The following is a 14,313-nucleotide window of genomic DNA, read 5'->3' as shown; positions in this document are numbered from 1 at the left end:
GAAAAAAACTCTGTTAGCAAGCCACAGAGCCAACAGGCCTTCAGATAGTAGCCACGCAACCTGGGAAACCAAAAATTGAACCAACCACTAATAATAAAGCAGAAGAGACCAGGTAGTAATCCAACAAGTAGTGTTGAAATTTGTGGGATTCAAGTGTGGATTTGAGGATTAGAAGATGAGGGATTGTGTTTTGAATTTGGGAGTAGCCGTTGAGGCTTAATGGAGAAGAAGAAAAGAGACGACGCCGTTTCTTTAAGGCGACGTCGTTTTGCCCACACGAAGCCAGCGTCTTCAGCAAGTGAATGTGCTGGGCTGCTCGCTTTGCTCGGCCCATTCGCAGCACTACGGCCCATTCCGAACAAGATCAGCCCACTTGTCTGTGATTGCTTCTTCTTCAAGTTAAAGTTACCTACTCTCACATGACAACCATGCCTAGAACATCACAATTCCATGCCTCCATTCCAGGCATGGCTTTTCCTGCAAAAGCATGTCCTTGATTAAAATTCAGCATGGACATTGGATTAGACTTTGTACTTTATTAAATAAACAATTCATAGTTTAGATGTGAAGGATAGTTGTATAAATATGTATTGTAAGCTCTTTAGCAAATTATCATTTTTCAATCAAAAATCACAAAGAGGAATTCAGTTCAAGTTATATCTAAAACTATAATCTCTTCCGGTTTCATATCTTCAATATGGTATCTAGAGCCATTTGAGAGATTGAGTTTTAAAGATAACTTGAAATCACTTCAAAATAAAACAAATCACTAACCTCTTTTCACAATGCCTGAGACACCCTCCTCAACCCTCTCTGGTGCAAACCAGATTTCAACACCTGCAGAATACTACCTGCATCCGAATGAAAATCCTACACAATCTCTTGTTTCAATCCTACTAAACAACAGCAACTATCACACTTGGTCTAGGTCCATGTCCATGGCCCTTAGATCAAAGGTGAAGTACAGCTTTGTCAATGGCAAAACAAAGAAACCTGTTGAAGATGATCCAACTTACTCTGATTGGGATAAATGCAACATTACAGTATCCTGCTGGCTGATGAACTCTGTTTCTCCATCAATTCAGCCATCGATTTCCAGGTTCCAAACTGCACAAGAGATGTGGAAAGACTTACAAGCCAGGTTTGCAAAAACTGACTTTTCAAGAATTTCAGATGTCCAAGAAGAAATAGCTAATCTCAAGCAGGGTGACTTAAACATTTCTGATTACTACACAAAACTGAGGACATTGTGGGATGAGTTTGATGATCTGAGACCTATTCCAGACTGTGAATGTGCTATTAGATGTGAGTGCAAAGCTTTGAAAATCATTGCAGAATACTATGAAAATGACAAGATCATTAGATTTTTGAAGGGCCTAAACTCTGCTTATGCTCAAACAAGATCTACCATCATGATGTTGGATCCCATCCCATCACTTCAGAAAGTATTCCAAACAGTATCTCAGTATGAAAGGCAGAATGTCTTACCTGCAGAGCCAGCTGAATCCACTCTTGCAGCATTCTCATCAGCAAAACAGCCTGCACAATCTGCTACTCAACCTGCTGCATTATACCTTTACAAGAAGGCACCTGATGGAAGGCCAATTTGCTCCCACTGTGGTAAAGTTGGCCACATAGCAGCCAAATGCTACAGAATAGTTGGATTTCCTGCAAACTTCAAATTCACAAAGTCTCCTAGCCACAAGACTGCCTCTGCAAACCTCACAACCACAGAACCTACAGAAAAACAAGGAACCTCAACCATATCCATTTCACAAGAAGAATATGAAGGACTCAAAAGACAATCTCAGGCATACTCTCAATCACAGCTTTCTGTAAGCAACATGGCCACAACTTCACAAGCATTCAATGGTAAGCTTTCCAAAAACCATTCACAAAATCAAATTTTTCCCTGGTTACTTGACACAGGAGCTACAGACCACATCTGTTGTTCAAAACAGTGTTTTAAAAACCTAAAACCAATCTTCAATCATCATATTCAGTTACCAAATAAACACTTCATAGCAGCCACACACATAGGAACAATAGAACTAACCAATACTATCACTCTGTTTGATGTTCTCTATACTCCTGAATTTGCTTTTAACCTTGTTTCTGCAAACAAGTTAACTGTGGATTCTAATTGTGTGCTTTTGGTCTATTCTTCTAAGTGTTTAATGCAGGAATTGAGTACAATGAGGATGATTGGGTCAGCTGAACAGAGAAAGGGGCTGTATTTTGTGAAATTAGGAGATAATTTTGAGAATCCTAGGAATCAACATGATAAAAACTTATCTGTTGCTAATGTAGTAGGTTTACCTAGGAATGAATTTGACATATGGCATTATAGACTTGGTCATCCGTCTAGTGCCAGATTGTCAAGTTTTAAGATCATCAATGAAAATGTCAGTTTCAATGTCAATCATGTTTGTGATATATGCCATTATGCTAAACAAAGAAAACAATCTTTCATTCTCAGTAATTCTATTGCAAAAGAAAATTTTGATCTAATCCACATGGACATTTGGGGACCTGTTTCACCGTCCATTCATGGAGATAGATATTTTCTGACCATTGTGGATGATCATTCTAGGCATACTTGGTTGTATTTTATGAAACACAAACATGAAACTAGGAATCTTATGGTGGAATTTCATAAAATGATAGAAACTCAATTCAGTAAAAGGATTAAAATTATCAGAAGTGATAATGGGCAGGAATTTAATCATTCTCAGTTTTATGCATCTAATGGTATCATTCATGAAACCTCCTGTGTAGAATGTCCAGAACAGAATGGGAGAGTAGAAAGGAAGCATCAGCATATTCTTAATGTAGGGAGAGCTTTACATTTCCAAAGTAAGCTTCCTCTAAAATTCTGGAACTATGCTATATCACATGCTGTTCACCTCATTAACAGAACACCAACACCAGTTTTGCATAATAGAACACCCTATGAGCTTCTACATGATAAAATTCCAGATTTGACTCACTTAAGAGTTTATGGCTCATTATGTTTCATATCCACCTTAGACAGAAACAAGACTAAATTCATGGCAAGGTCATCTAAGTGTGTTTTATTAGGACATCAGCATGGAACCAAAGGATATAAAGTTCTACATCTTGACACTCATAGCATACAGACAGGTTATCACATCACATTTCATGAGCATATATTTCCTTACAATGGTCCACAGACTAATTTAGATGATTTGCACTTAATTCTGCCTAGAAAGAATAATCTCTTACCTGTGTTAGATGACATTCCTGAAAACTGTAATCTGCATCATGATCAAACTTCTGAGAATATTGATGCTGATGTTGATGATCAATTAGATGAATCCATTGAGACCCTAGAACCTGCAATACAACCTGAGATTAGAAGGTCCAAAAGGCATAGATTCACTCCTAAACACTTAGAAGACTATCACTGTAATTCAGTCATTTCTCTGTCTCAGCAAGATCATGAATCATTCCTCAAGGACTCAAGCATCATCTGCATTCCAGGTACTCCTCACTCAGTCAAAAATCATTTTCCAATTCCTAAACTATCACATAAACACCTTGTTTTCACTATGAAAATCTGTTGCCAAAAAGAACCAAACACCTTCAAGCAAGCCATTGAAAATGAAAATTGGCAGACAGCCATAGAAACTGAATTGAGAGCATTAGCAAAGAATGAAACATGGTTGATATCTGATTTACCTGAAGGAAAAAAGGCTATAGGTTGTAAGTGGGTTTTCAAACTCAAACACAAGGCAGATGGATCTATTGAGAGATACAAAGCTAGACTGGTGGCAAAAGGTTATACTCAGAAAGAAGGCATAGACTATTCAGAAACCTTTTCACCAGTTGCCAAATTCACAACTATCAGAATCCTATTAAGTGTGGTTGCAACAAAAGGTTGGCATCTAGCTCAACTAGATATCAACAATGCCTTTCTCCATGGAGAATTAGATGAAGAGGTTTATATGAAACCTCCCCCAGGTTCCAATATCCCACAGAACAAGGTTTGCAGGCTAATGAAATCACTTTATGGCCTGAAGCAGGCTAGCAGGCAGTGGAATTTCAAACTTACACAGGCTCTCACAGATTTTGGCTACTCACAATCAGCATCAGATCACTCTCTCTTCACTCGTTCTAAGGATGACACATTCACAGTCATCTTAGTCTATGTTGATGATTTGATAATTGCAGGCAATAATATGGAGCAGATAACACTAATCAAAGAATTTTTGCATGACAAGTTCAGCATCAAGGATCTAGGAAAGCTCAAATTTTTCCTAGGATTTGAACTAGCAAGGTCAAAGGAAGGTATACACATGTGTCAGAGAAAATATGCTTTAGAAATGCTGACAGACTCAGGATTCTTGGGATGCAAACCGGCAGCAACTCCTATACTTTACTCTATGGAATTTGATGCAACTTCTCCTAAACTGGAAGATGCATCAATCTATAGAACTCTAATTGGGAAATTGCTCTACCTGACTCATACAAGGCCGGATATATCTCAAAGCATTCAATTCCTATCACAGTTTCTACAAGAACCAACAAAAGCACATTTACAGGCAGTCCATAGGGTTTTAAGATATTTAAAGAACTCACCTGGACAGGGATTGTTCTTCTCCTCTGATAACTCCTTGATGCTCAAATCCTATTCTGATGCTGACTGGGCTAAGTGTCCTACAACAAGAAAATCAGTCACAGGTTTCTGTATTTTTCTTGGAAATGGACTCATTTCATGGAAATCTAAGAAACAGTCTACCGTTTCCCGATCTTCAGCTGAAGCAGAGTATCGTGCGATGGCAATGGTTACCTGTGAGATAATCTGGATCCGACGCGTCCTTGAAGACCTTCACATCGCTCACCCTCAAGCTGTTTCCCTATATTGTGACAATCAATCTGCAGTTCATATTGCCAGAAATGCCGTCTTTCACGAAAGAACGAAACATATCGAGATTGACTGCCACATTATAAGAAATCAGGTAAAGGCTGAATCGATTTCACTGTTTCCAATCCCATCACCTCTACAACTTGCAGATTTCTTTACTAAATCTCAACGAACTCCCACGTTTCGCTTATTCTTGTCCAAGCTTGGCCTTCTCAATCTGAGACAAGCCAACCTTGTGGGGGACTGTTGAAATTTGTGGGATTCAGGTGTGGGATTGAGGAGATTGAAGATGAGGGATTGTGTTTTGAATTTGGGAGTAGCCGTTGAGGCTTGATGAAGAAGAAGAAAAAGAGACGACGTCGTTTCCTTAAGGCGACGTCGTTTTGTCCACACGAAGCCAACGTCTTCAGCGACTGACTGTGCTGGGCTGCTCGCTTTGCTCGGCCCATTTGCAGCACCACGGCCCATTCCGAATAGAATCAGCCCACATCTCTGTGATTGCTTCTTCTTCAAGACAAAGCTACCTACTCTTACATGACAACCATGCCTAGAACAATACAATTCTTTGCCTCGATTCCTGGCATGGTTTTCCGTGCAAAAGCATGTCATTGATTAAAATCTCAGCATGGACATTGATTAGACTTTGTACATTATTTGGTAAACAACTCATAGTTTAGATGAGTAGGATAGTAGTATATATATGTATTGTGAGCTTCATAGCAAGGTATCAATTTTTCAATCAAATAATCCAATAGAGGAATTCAGTTCAAGTTATAACTAAAACTATCATCTCTTTCGGTTTCATATCTTCAATACTCACAGTAACACTAGAATTAGCCGAAGCTACTAGCCTAGTTTCGGCTAATTCTAGACTAGTATTCTAGTCTCGACTTGTTTGAAATAGAGTACACCCTGCCACCGAACTACCAGGTTAAAAGAAGAAGAAGACCCCGAAATAAAAAATGTTCATTGACCTTTATAGAGGGATCTTGATTTTGGACAAACTCTCTCGTGAGACATATTTTGGTCTCCTCCACGTCACTGATTCCAACACCATCTTTGGTAGGAGTAGCTTTCTCTTGATCTCCAAGTTTAATCTGCTGATCCATACTTCATAAACAAGATTAGTAATTTGAAAAGTACAGAAATAGAAAGAGATATATATCGAGAAAACTGGGATGCAGCTAATATATGCTGTTTGTCATCTTGTTTTAGAATGGTAAAAGAGGAGTTCAACTGCATTAACGCCTTGTCTTAACACAAATAAGACACAGTCATCTTAACTCGTACTCTTGTACGGTAGTTTTGGACTTGCAAGCTGTTTTATTGTATACCGGTCTTCATTAATTGCTTCACTTGTTGGTTTGTCAATGCCTTTCATTTTCTTCCATAATAATAAAATATCTGATACTTGTAAATCCCTTCCCTTCTCCACCGAAAATGGGAAAAAAATCTTATCTCTTCAGGCAGAAATTGCAGAATTGAACAAGCTTGAATCGGAATACTGGCAACAAAGGGCAAAATGTCACTGGTACAATGATGGGGACAGGAATACCCGCTTCTTCAACGCCTTCGCTTCAAGCCGTCAAAAAAGAAACAGAATTGAAGGACTCAGAGACGCGAACAATGATTGGTGTACTTCAAGTGGTGGAATCGCATCAATAGCAAGAAATTACTACCAGGAATTGTTCAAGTCGCAGGGCTCCTGTTCGTCCAGCTCGGCCAGAGTACTAAATTGCATTGATGTCAAAGTTTTGGATGATGACAACAAGACGCTAACCGAACCCATAACTTTGGAAGAAGTGACTGAGGCAGTAAGCACCATGAACTCCGGCAAGGCTCCTGGACCTGATGGGATCAACGCTGAATTCTACAAAACCAATTGGGAAATGATCAAAGCGGAAGTTACGTGCGGCGTAAGGGATTTTCTCGATGGTGGGGCTGCGCCTTCGGCTTTAAACCTAGCTCACATAGTACTCATTCCCAAGGTAAAACTTCCGCAGTCCATCACTGAGTTCAGGCCTATAGGGCTTTGCAATGTAATTTACAAGATTATTGCCAAGGTTCTATCAAATCGTTTGAAAGCTTTCCTTCCGAAGATTATCTCCAAAAACCAATCGGCCTTTCTTTCTGGAAGATTAATCTCAGACAACGTCATCCTGGCATACGAGCTCATACATCACATTAAATCAAAAAGGACAGGCGATTTGAATCTTTGTGCAAAAAAACGGACATGTCCAAAGCCTTCGACCGTGTGGAATGGGCTTTTCTTGAAGCAGTTATGAAAAAATTAGGTTTCTGCTCCCTCTGGATTTCTTGGATTATGCGATGCGTTTCATCTACATCCTTATCCGTGTTAGTTAACGGCAACCTAGGTCCGATTTTCTCACCCTCTAGGGGATTAAGACAGGGAGATCCTCTTTCTCCCTTTCTTTTTTTCATCTGCTCGGAAGGTCTCTCATCGTGCATTCATAGAGCCGAGCGTGAAGAGCTTATCAGTGGATGCTCAATTTCGATGAGAAACATGAGAATCTCACACCTTTTATTCGCGGACGACAGCATATTCTTCATGAAGGGCAGCCGAAACGAAATCTCAGAACTAAAGCGCATCTTCGAAGATTATAGTTCAGCATCCGGACAAGCAATCAATGGCAGAAAATCCAGCATATTATTTAGCCCCAACTCGTCTAGGCAGCTTAGAAGGGAATTGAAGACTCTCCTTGATATCAAGGAAACACTCTCTCCAGATAGATACATGAGCATGCCACTGGTAGTGGGTAATTCGAGGGCGTTCTCCTTCAAAGACTTAGCGAACAGAATTTGGCACAAGACGAACTACTGGTCATCTAGGTTTCTCTCCAAGGCCGGAAAGCTGGTTATGATCAAGGCGGTAGCACAAGCAATCCCGAACTACATCATGTCCTGTTTCAGTATTCCGAAGAAAATTCTTGACGAAATTGAGAAGAACATTAGAAGTTTTTGGTGGGGGGCATGAAAAAAAGGAGATGGGTCAACTGGAATGCTATGTCTAGTTCAAAATCTAAGGGTGGATTGGGACTCCGTGATTTCAAGGCCTTCAACTTGGCACTCCTAGTGAAGCAAGGATGGCGAATCATGCAAGAACCGGACTCTTTATTGGCCCAAACGTTGAAGAAGAAATACTTCCCAGTTACTTCCTTTCTCGAGGCAGAGCTGGGATCGAATCCATCTTTCGTTTGGCGCAGCATTCTAGAAGGAAGAGAGGTACTTTTGGCCGGATCCGTCTAGCGGGTAGGCAACGGACTAAGTATTCGCATCGAAGAGGACAACTGGGGCAGCAATATACAATTGACTGACAGGGAGGAGCATAACCTTAAAGAAAATGGAATTTATTGTGTAGCACAGCTCTTGGAAAGGGAATCAGGGCTATGGAACGTAAGGCTTCTTCACTCTCTTTTCAGACCTCGTGTTGCATCAGCAATTGGAAAAACTCCTGTCCTTCCCTTCAACAGTGATCTACTGGCCTGGAAAAACACAAAGAACGACATGTTCACAGGTCGTAGTACATATTTCGTGGCACTTGAACTTAGGAAAAGCAAGGATTACTCTCCCCCCGTTCCCAGGTTCTGGAAGATAATCTGGAAGCTCCAGGTAATGCCCAAAATCGTTATTTTCCTCTGGCGACTTGGACATCAAAGCTTGGCAACAAGGATATTCTGCGCTCACGAGGTACGAACTTAGGTTCTCTGTGCCCTGTATGTGATTATGAGCCTGAAAATATTACACATCTGTTCCTTTCTTGCTGTTGGGTTAAAAAATTTTGGAAGCTGGTGTTTCCGAGTCTGGATGTCGGGGCTTGGCAAAATGAAAATTTCTTCCAGTGGTATTTTAGAATGCACGACTTGCTTGACAGCAATTCCTGGACTTCGTTAAATGTCGGGCTGTGGGTTACATGGAAAAATAGGAATGATGCATGGTCCAGTTCTCTCTGTGTTGTACCAAAATCAGCTGCGTTACTTGTCGAACATGTAAAGACGTTGTCGTGTAGGCCAACCCTTCAGCCGTTTCAACAACAACAGTCCAGGCCCTCTAGAGGATGGCACCCTCCTCCGCAAGGCACTGTCAAAATCAACTCGGACGCGGCTCTTTATAACCAATCCGGTTTTTGGGGACTCAGAATAATCATGAGGGACCATCTCGGAGAGACTCTTTGCTACAAATCTATATTTGAACAAGGCTTCATGGACATCTGCTACGCCGAAGCCGTCGCTTTACTTCAGGGAGTTTTATTGGCTTTATCTTTTGGCTTTTTTCATGTAATCTTTGAATCTGATGCAATGTTGGTGGTTAACGATGCAATTAGCATCGGCACCTCCTTTTTATCTTACAGGAATGTGTTAGAAATGATTAGAACTTTAGCTAGAAATTTCATTTCCTGCAAGTTCATTTTTGTGCCAAGATCAGGTAATATGCTTGCCCATTACATTGTCAATCTGAAGAGTAATGGATAAGAAAGATTACCTACTTTTTTGGCTTTTGTAGCCAATTCCGATATTGCTTAATAAAACTCCACTTAAATTCAATATCTAATAACGTGGAGATCATTTATTCATTTATTAAAAATAAAAATAAAAATTGAAGCTATTTATTTAAAATTCAATAATTGATTCGGTTGACATGAAATTGTCTTTTCTAGCTATACTTTGTAGATCTCGTTTATAATAGTATTAAATTCTTGCACATGGTACCAATTTTTAATCAAATATTTCTTCTGAAGATACTTTAATGATATTTGATTAATTACTTTCAAATATAAATTACCTTTGTCCGAAAATACTAGCGTCTCTTGCCATTTTTTTTTTATCTACAATTTTCGGACGCGAGGTAGCATGAATTATGAGGAATGCAATGAGCGAATACTAACTTGGTTGTGAAAAACAAGTTGGAAGTGCCATCTTGGCTCATGTAGTCGATCGGTAGGTTTTCTATACGCTCTTAGTTGGAAAACGCAAATGCAGAATAAGGAAGAAGTTGGCAGTTGAACGACAAAATACTTGCTGAAATAATGATCACGAGCCTTTTGTGTAATTTTAATTAGTTAGGTAAAATTTGATTTATTAAAAAATTCTAACGATTTAATTTTATTCTTCCTATTGTCTACGACTATAAGATTAGATACGACGTGTTACGGAATGAAGCAAAGATGTTATTTAATTCTAGCAGTATATATGGTGTAACGTAACATCTAGTTTATCTAAATAGTTTACTTCAGTTTAAATCCTATTTCCTTCTTTTCTGGATTTTTAATTCTAGAAGTATGGTGCAACATCTAGTTTAAATTAAATACTCTACTTAAATTAATTCACCTAAAAATATTTATCATATCCATCATTTTCCAGCCTAATGTCCATCGATGATGATGGATCCATCTCCATGCATTAAATCCTTGGTATGGTAGTTGATCTGCTCAATATTAATGTTTAAGACATAGAATATCTTGAATATATATATTTTTTTCATGGCAATCATCGATCATTTTCTTCTTTTTTTGTGAATTATCGGAGCTAAACTATAATGAGAGTGTATTCCGACTGAAACGATAGATCAGTACTATTGTGCTAATGGGGGCACGTTAACACAGAATAATAAAACACAGTGCAGAAAATAAATAACACAGGATATGTTCACGCAGTTCGGTTTCCCTACTCTGCGAGGCCTAGTCCAGAGGTAAACGACATTCTACTATTCTTGTAACAATAGGACAGTATACGGGTTATTTTTCAGAAATATCTCAATTAATTGTTTTTTTTTGAAATTCTCTAGGAATTTTTGAAATTAGTATAAGGAAATGATGTTATTAATTACATGCTACAGTATATTACTTTTGTTACAGAAAAAATAAATGAATTTCCTATATGCAGTTATTGATCAAATAATAAAATATAGATAGATAGATTGATTGCTCCATCCAAAAATAAAAATAGAAAAAATTGATTTGAGTAATTATTCTCTCCAGAAACATAAATAATGATAATTTCTTTTGAAATTTGAACTTAAATAATGATAACTTAATAAATAAATAAATATATTTTTTTGAAATTGAAAATCATTTCATTAAATAACAATAATGTCGAATCAAACGATATTCATGATAAAAAAGAATGAAAGATTATTAAAATGAAATTTATGTATAACTGTTTTTGCATATCGCTAATTAAAATAAAAAATAATATTAAGAGAGCTATATTTCGTCTTGATCTTGATATTTTCGATGAAATTTCCTTCTATTTCTAAAATAAAATTTGACCGTCTAAAATTTAACTCGTCGATGAATATCTGGCAATCACCCTCCACTTCGACATGTGCTAATATTTTTACAATTTTCTTAATATGAATAATAATATTATACACCATAAATATTTAATAATTTTTATTATTATAAAAAATCATAAATATTTATGAAAAATTAAATAATTTAACATATATTTTTAAAAAAAAATTACATATCATTTGTTGATATATTTTGATAGAATTTAAATTAAATATATAATTTATTATTTATATAATAATATATTTTATTAAATGGTTATTGTTACTTATATATAAAGAAATATTAATTGGATCCGAAAATTGACTCGTCCATAGAGTTGTTGAAGTTGAGCTATTGAAGGTTGAAGAAGCAATGCATACACATACAGTTGGATTATGCTTTCCGCTAGCTGTGATGGAATTTCTCATCAAACCCAGAAAATGAAAAATAAAAAAATCAATCAAACCCTCTGTTTAAATCATATTAAAATATGCTCTTGATTCCAAATAATAAAGTAATTCAAAACAACAACTTTTGTTTGAAGAACAAGAATCTTCTTCTCTGTGTGTTTTCTCAAATCGGAGTTTGCTTACCCTTCTCTATCAAAGCTTCTTTTTGATTCCTCTTAACTACTATCTCCATTGACATCCCACCCACCACATATTTGCGATTTCTCTACAAGAACCCCATTTTTCCAATTCTCTTTTCGTTCCAACTTGTAGATTTATTTCGAAATGAAGTTTTTACTTGCTGGGATTCTTTTTCTTTCCGTGCTTCAGTGGATTGATGCTTTTCAGCTGGAGAGGAGCCATCCCACCGAGCGAATTTCAGGTTTGATTCAGCTTCATTTATTTCATGCTTGATCTTTTGTGCTCTGAGATTTATTTAGGGTTTTTGTTTGTCTGTCATTTTGGGTTCGATTCAGTTCTCATGCATGATTTAGGGTTAGTAGGATTGTGGGATCTGTTGTTAATCTCGGATTCGATTTGGATATTTTTTCATTTCTGATTGTTGACTTAATACAATCTAAAAGTAGCTTTGAAATCAGTTCACGTTTTCTGTCATTGCTGCAAAATGCCTAAATCTGAGGCTTTTCTTTAGGTGATATTTGTCAATTACAGTTCTGTATTAGGTCAAGAGCTTAGAAAGGGAAATAAATAAATGAACTGCATCTATACTGGCAAATTGAACATGGAAGTATATGTTTAACTTGATACTGATATGGTATTATTACTTTCTGTTTCAATCCTAAGTTGAATTAGCCATGGGGGACAGATGTTTGAGCCTCATATAGAAAGCTGGTTGCTTGACTTGGCATGTTTTATGGTAGAATATAGCTCCAGTTGACAGAGCTTTGACTAAGCTTGACACTCTGTTTGACTGGGTCATTCCAATCCAAATTAGACTCTGCTGCTAATAAACTTGTGCTCTAGGCACTGTATGTTGGAGGCAGAGAAAGGTATTGGTTGGAATTTGATTTCGACTTTTACTCTTCTGTCATTTCTATTGAGTTTTAATTTCTGGGAAGGTGGCTAGTTTAAAACTTTTGTCAAATTTCGTTATCAGTGGGATGGTATGCTAGCATTTATATTTCTTGGGAGTTGACCTAAGTGTTATATTTTAAGTATATAATTTGAAATGAGCCGATTTAAACTTTGAGCCTCTTTAAGTATGCTTTTTTGCATGATATTAGGTAGTGCTGGTGATGTCTTGGAAGATGATCCAGTGGGAAGGTTGAAAGTTTTTGTATATGAACTTCCTAGCAAATACAACAAGAAGATTCTGCAGAAAGACCCAAGATGCCTCACACACATGTTTGCTGCTGAGATCTTCATGCATAGGTTTCTACTGTCGAGCCCTGTTCGGACTCTTAATCCTGAAGAAGCTGATTGGTTTTATACTCCTGTCTACACCACGTGTGACCTGACTCCCAATGGTCTTCCTTTGCCTTTTAAATCGCCAAGGATGATGAGAAGTGCGATTCAGCTTATTTCTTCCAACTGGCCTTACTGGAATCGCACGGAAGGAGCTGACCACTTCTTTGTAGTGCCCCATGACTTTGGAGCATGCTTTCATTATCAGGTAAGCTGACCTTTAACCAGATTGGAGTGAATTAATGTATTTTGTGACTGGCTATATGGTTTTTATGATGATTATTGCTATTTTAGCTACTGTAGTTCCTAATCACTATTAAATTGCAGGAAGAGAAGGCCATTGAAAGAGGAATTCTCCCATTGCTTCAGCGTGCGACATTGGTTCAGACTTTCGGACAAAGAAACCATGTTTGCTTGAAAGAGGGGTCAATCACAGTTCCCCCATATGCTCCTCCACAGAAAATGCATGCCCACCTGATTCCGGAAAAGACTCCTAGGTCCATATTCGTTTACTTCCGAGGCTTGTTTTATGATGTGGGTAATGATCCTGAAGGTGGATATTATGCAAGGTACGTCTCATAACCAATAATTAGAAAATTTTAAGAATGTACTATGGTAAATCAGTCAGGCCAAGAGAGTCTCTTAATGAAGAACTCTTTTTCTCTAATCTATATTTACAGAGGTGCACGAGCAGCGGTGTGGGAGAATTTCAAGGACAATCCGCTTTTTGACATTTCGACAGAGCACCCAACAACCTACTACGAGGACATGCAGCGAGCCGTATTCTGTCTGTGTCCCCTCGGGTGGGCTCCATGGAGTCCGAGATTGGTCGAGGCGGTGATATTTGGATGCATCCCCGTGATTATAGCGGACGACATCGTTTTACCATTTGCCGATGCGATCCCATGGGAAGACATAGGGGTATTTGTAGACGAAAAGGACGTTCCTCAGCTGGACAGCATATTGACGTCAATCCCACCAGAAGTAATACTTCGGAAACAGAGATTGTTAGCAAACCCTTCAATGAAACAGGCAATGTTATTCCCTCAACCAGTTGAACAAGGAGATGCTTTTCATCAGGTACTCAATGGTCTTGCTCGCAAGTTGCCACACGACACGACCGTATTCTTGAGTCCTGGCGAGAAAGTCTTAAATTGGACAGCAGGACCCGTCAGTGACTTGAAACCTTGGTAGTAAGTAGTACACCTATTGTCATGTTGTAGGAATTCTTTTCTTTCTCCTGAATGTATGGACTTTGAGTA

The 14,313-nt window shown here is 38.1% G+C and overlaps 2 protein-coding genes across 2 annotated transcripts; both read left to right on the top strand.

Moving 5' to 3' along the window:
- Nucleotides 1–7,308: 7,308 nt before the first annotated feature.
- LOC139882028 (probable beta-1,4-xylosyltransferase IRX10L) lies at nucleotides 7,309–14,245 on the top strand. The gene is made up of 5 exons (XM_071866410.1): nucleotides 7,309–7,341; nucleotides 11,981–12,008; nucleotides 12,871–13,259; nucleotides 13,379–13,620; nucleotides 13,732–14,245. The coding sequence occupies exons 3-5, from the start codon at nucleotides 12,990–12,992 to the stop codon at nucleotides 14,243–14,245; spliced, it is 1,026 nt and encodes a 341-aa protein (XP_071722511.1). The 5' UTR covers nucleotides 7,309–7,341; nucleotides 11,981–12,008; nucleotides 12,871–12,989.
- On the top strand, nucleotides 7,880–9,378 carry LOC139882021 (uncharacterized). The gene is made up of 3 exons (XM_071866403.1): nucleotides 7,880–8,131; nucleotides 8,273–8,518; nucleotides 8,695–9,378. The coding sequence occupies exons 1-3, from the start codon at nucleotides 7,880–7,882 to the stop codon at nucleotides 9,376–9,378; spliced, it is 1,182 nt and encodes a 393-aa protein (XP_071722504.1).
- Nucleotides 14,246–14,313: the final 68 nt, after the last annotated feature.

Source organism: Rutidosis leptorrhynchoides, unplaced genomic scaffold (genome assembly GCF_046630445.1).
Source record: "Rutidosis leptorrhynchoides isolate AG116_Rl617_1_P2 unplaced genomic scaffold, CSIRO_AGI_Rlap_v1 contig22, whole genome shotgun sequence".
In the NCBI taxonomy this organism is placed as follows: Eukaryota; Viridiplantae; Streptophyta; class Magnoliopsida; order Asterales; family Asteraceae; genus Rutidosis; species Rutidosis leptorrhynchoides.
The sequence above is the reverse complement of the archived record's forward strand: the minus strand, read 5'-3'. Positions and strand labels throughout refer to the sequence as shown.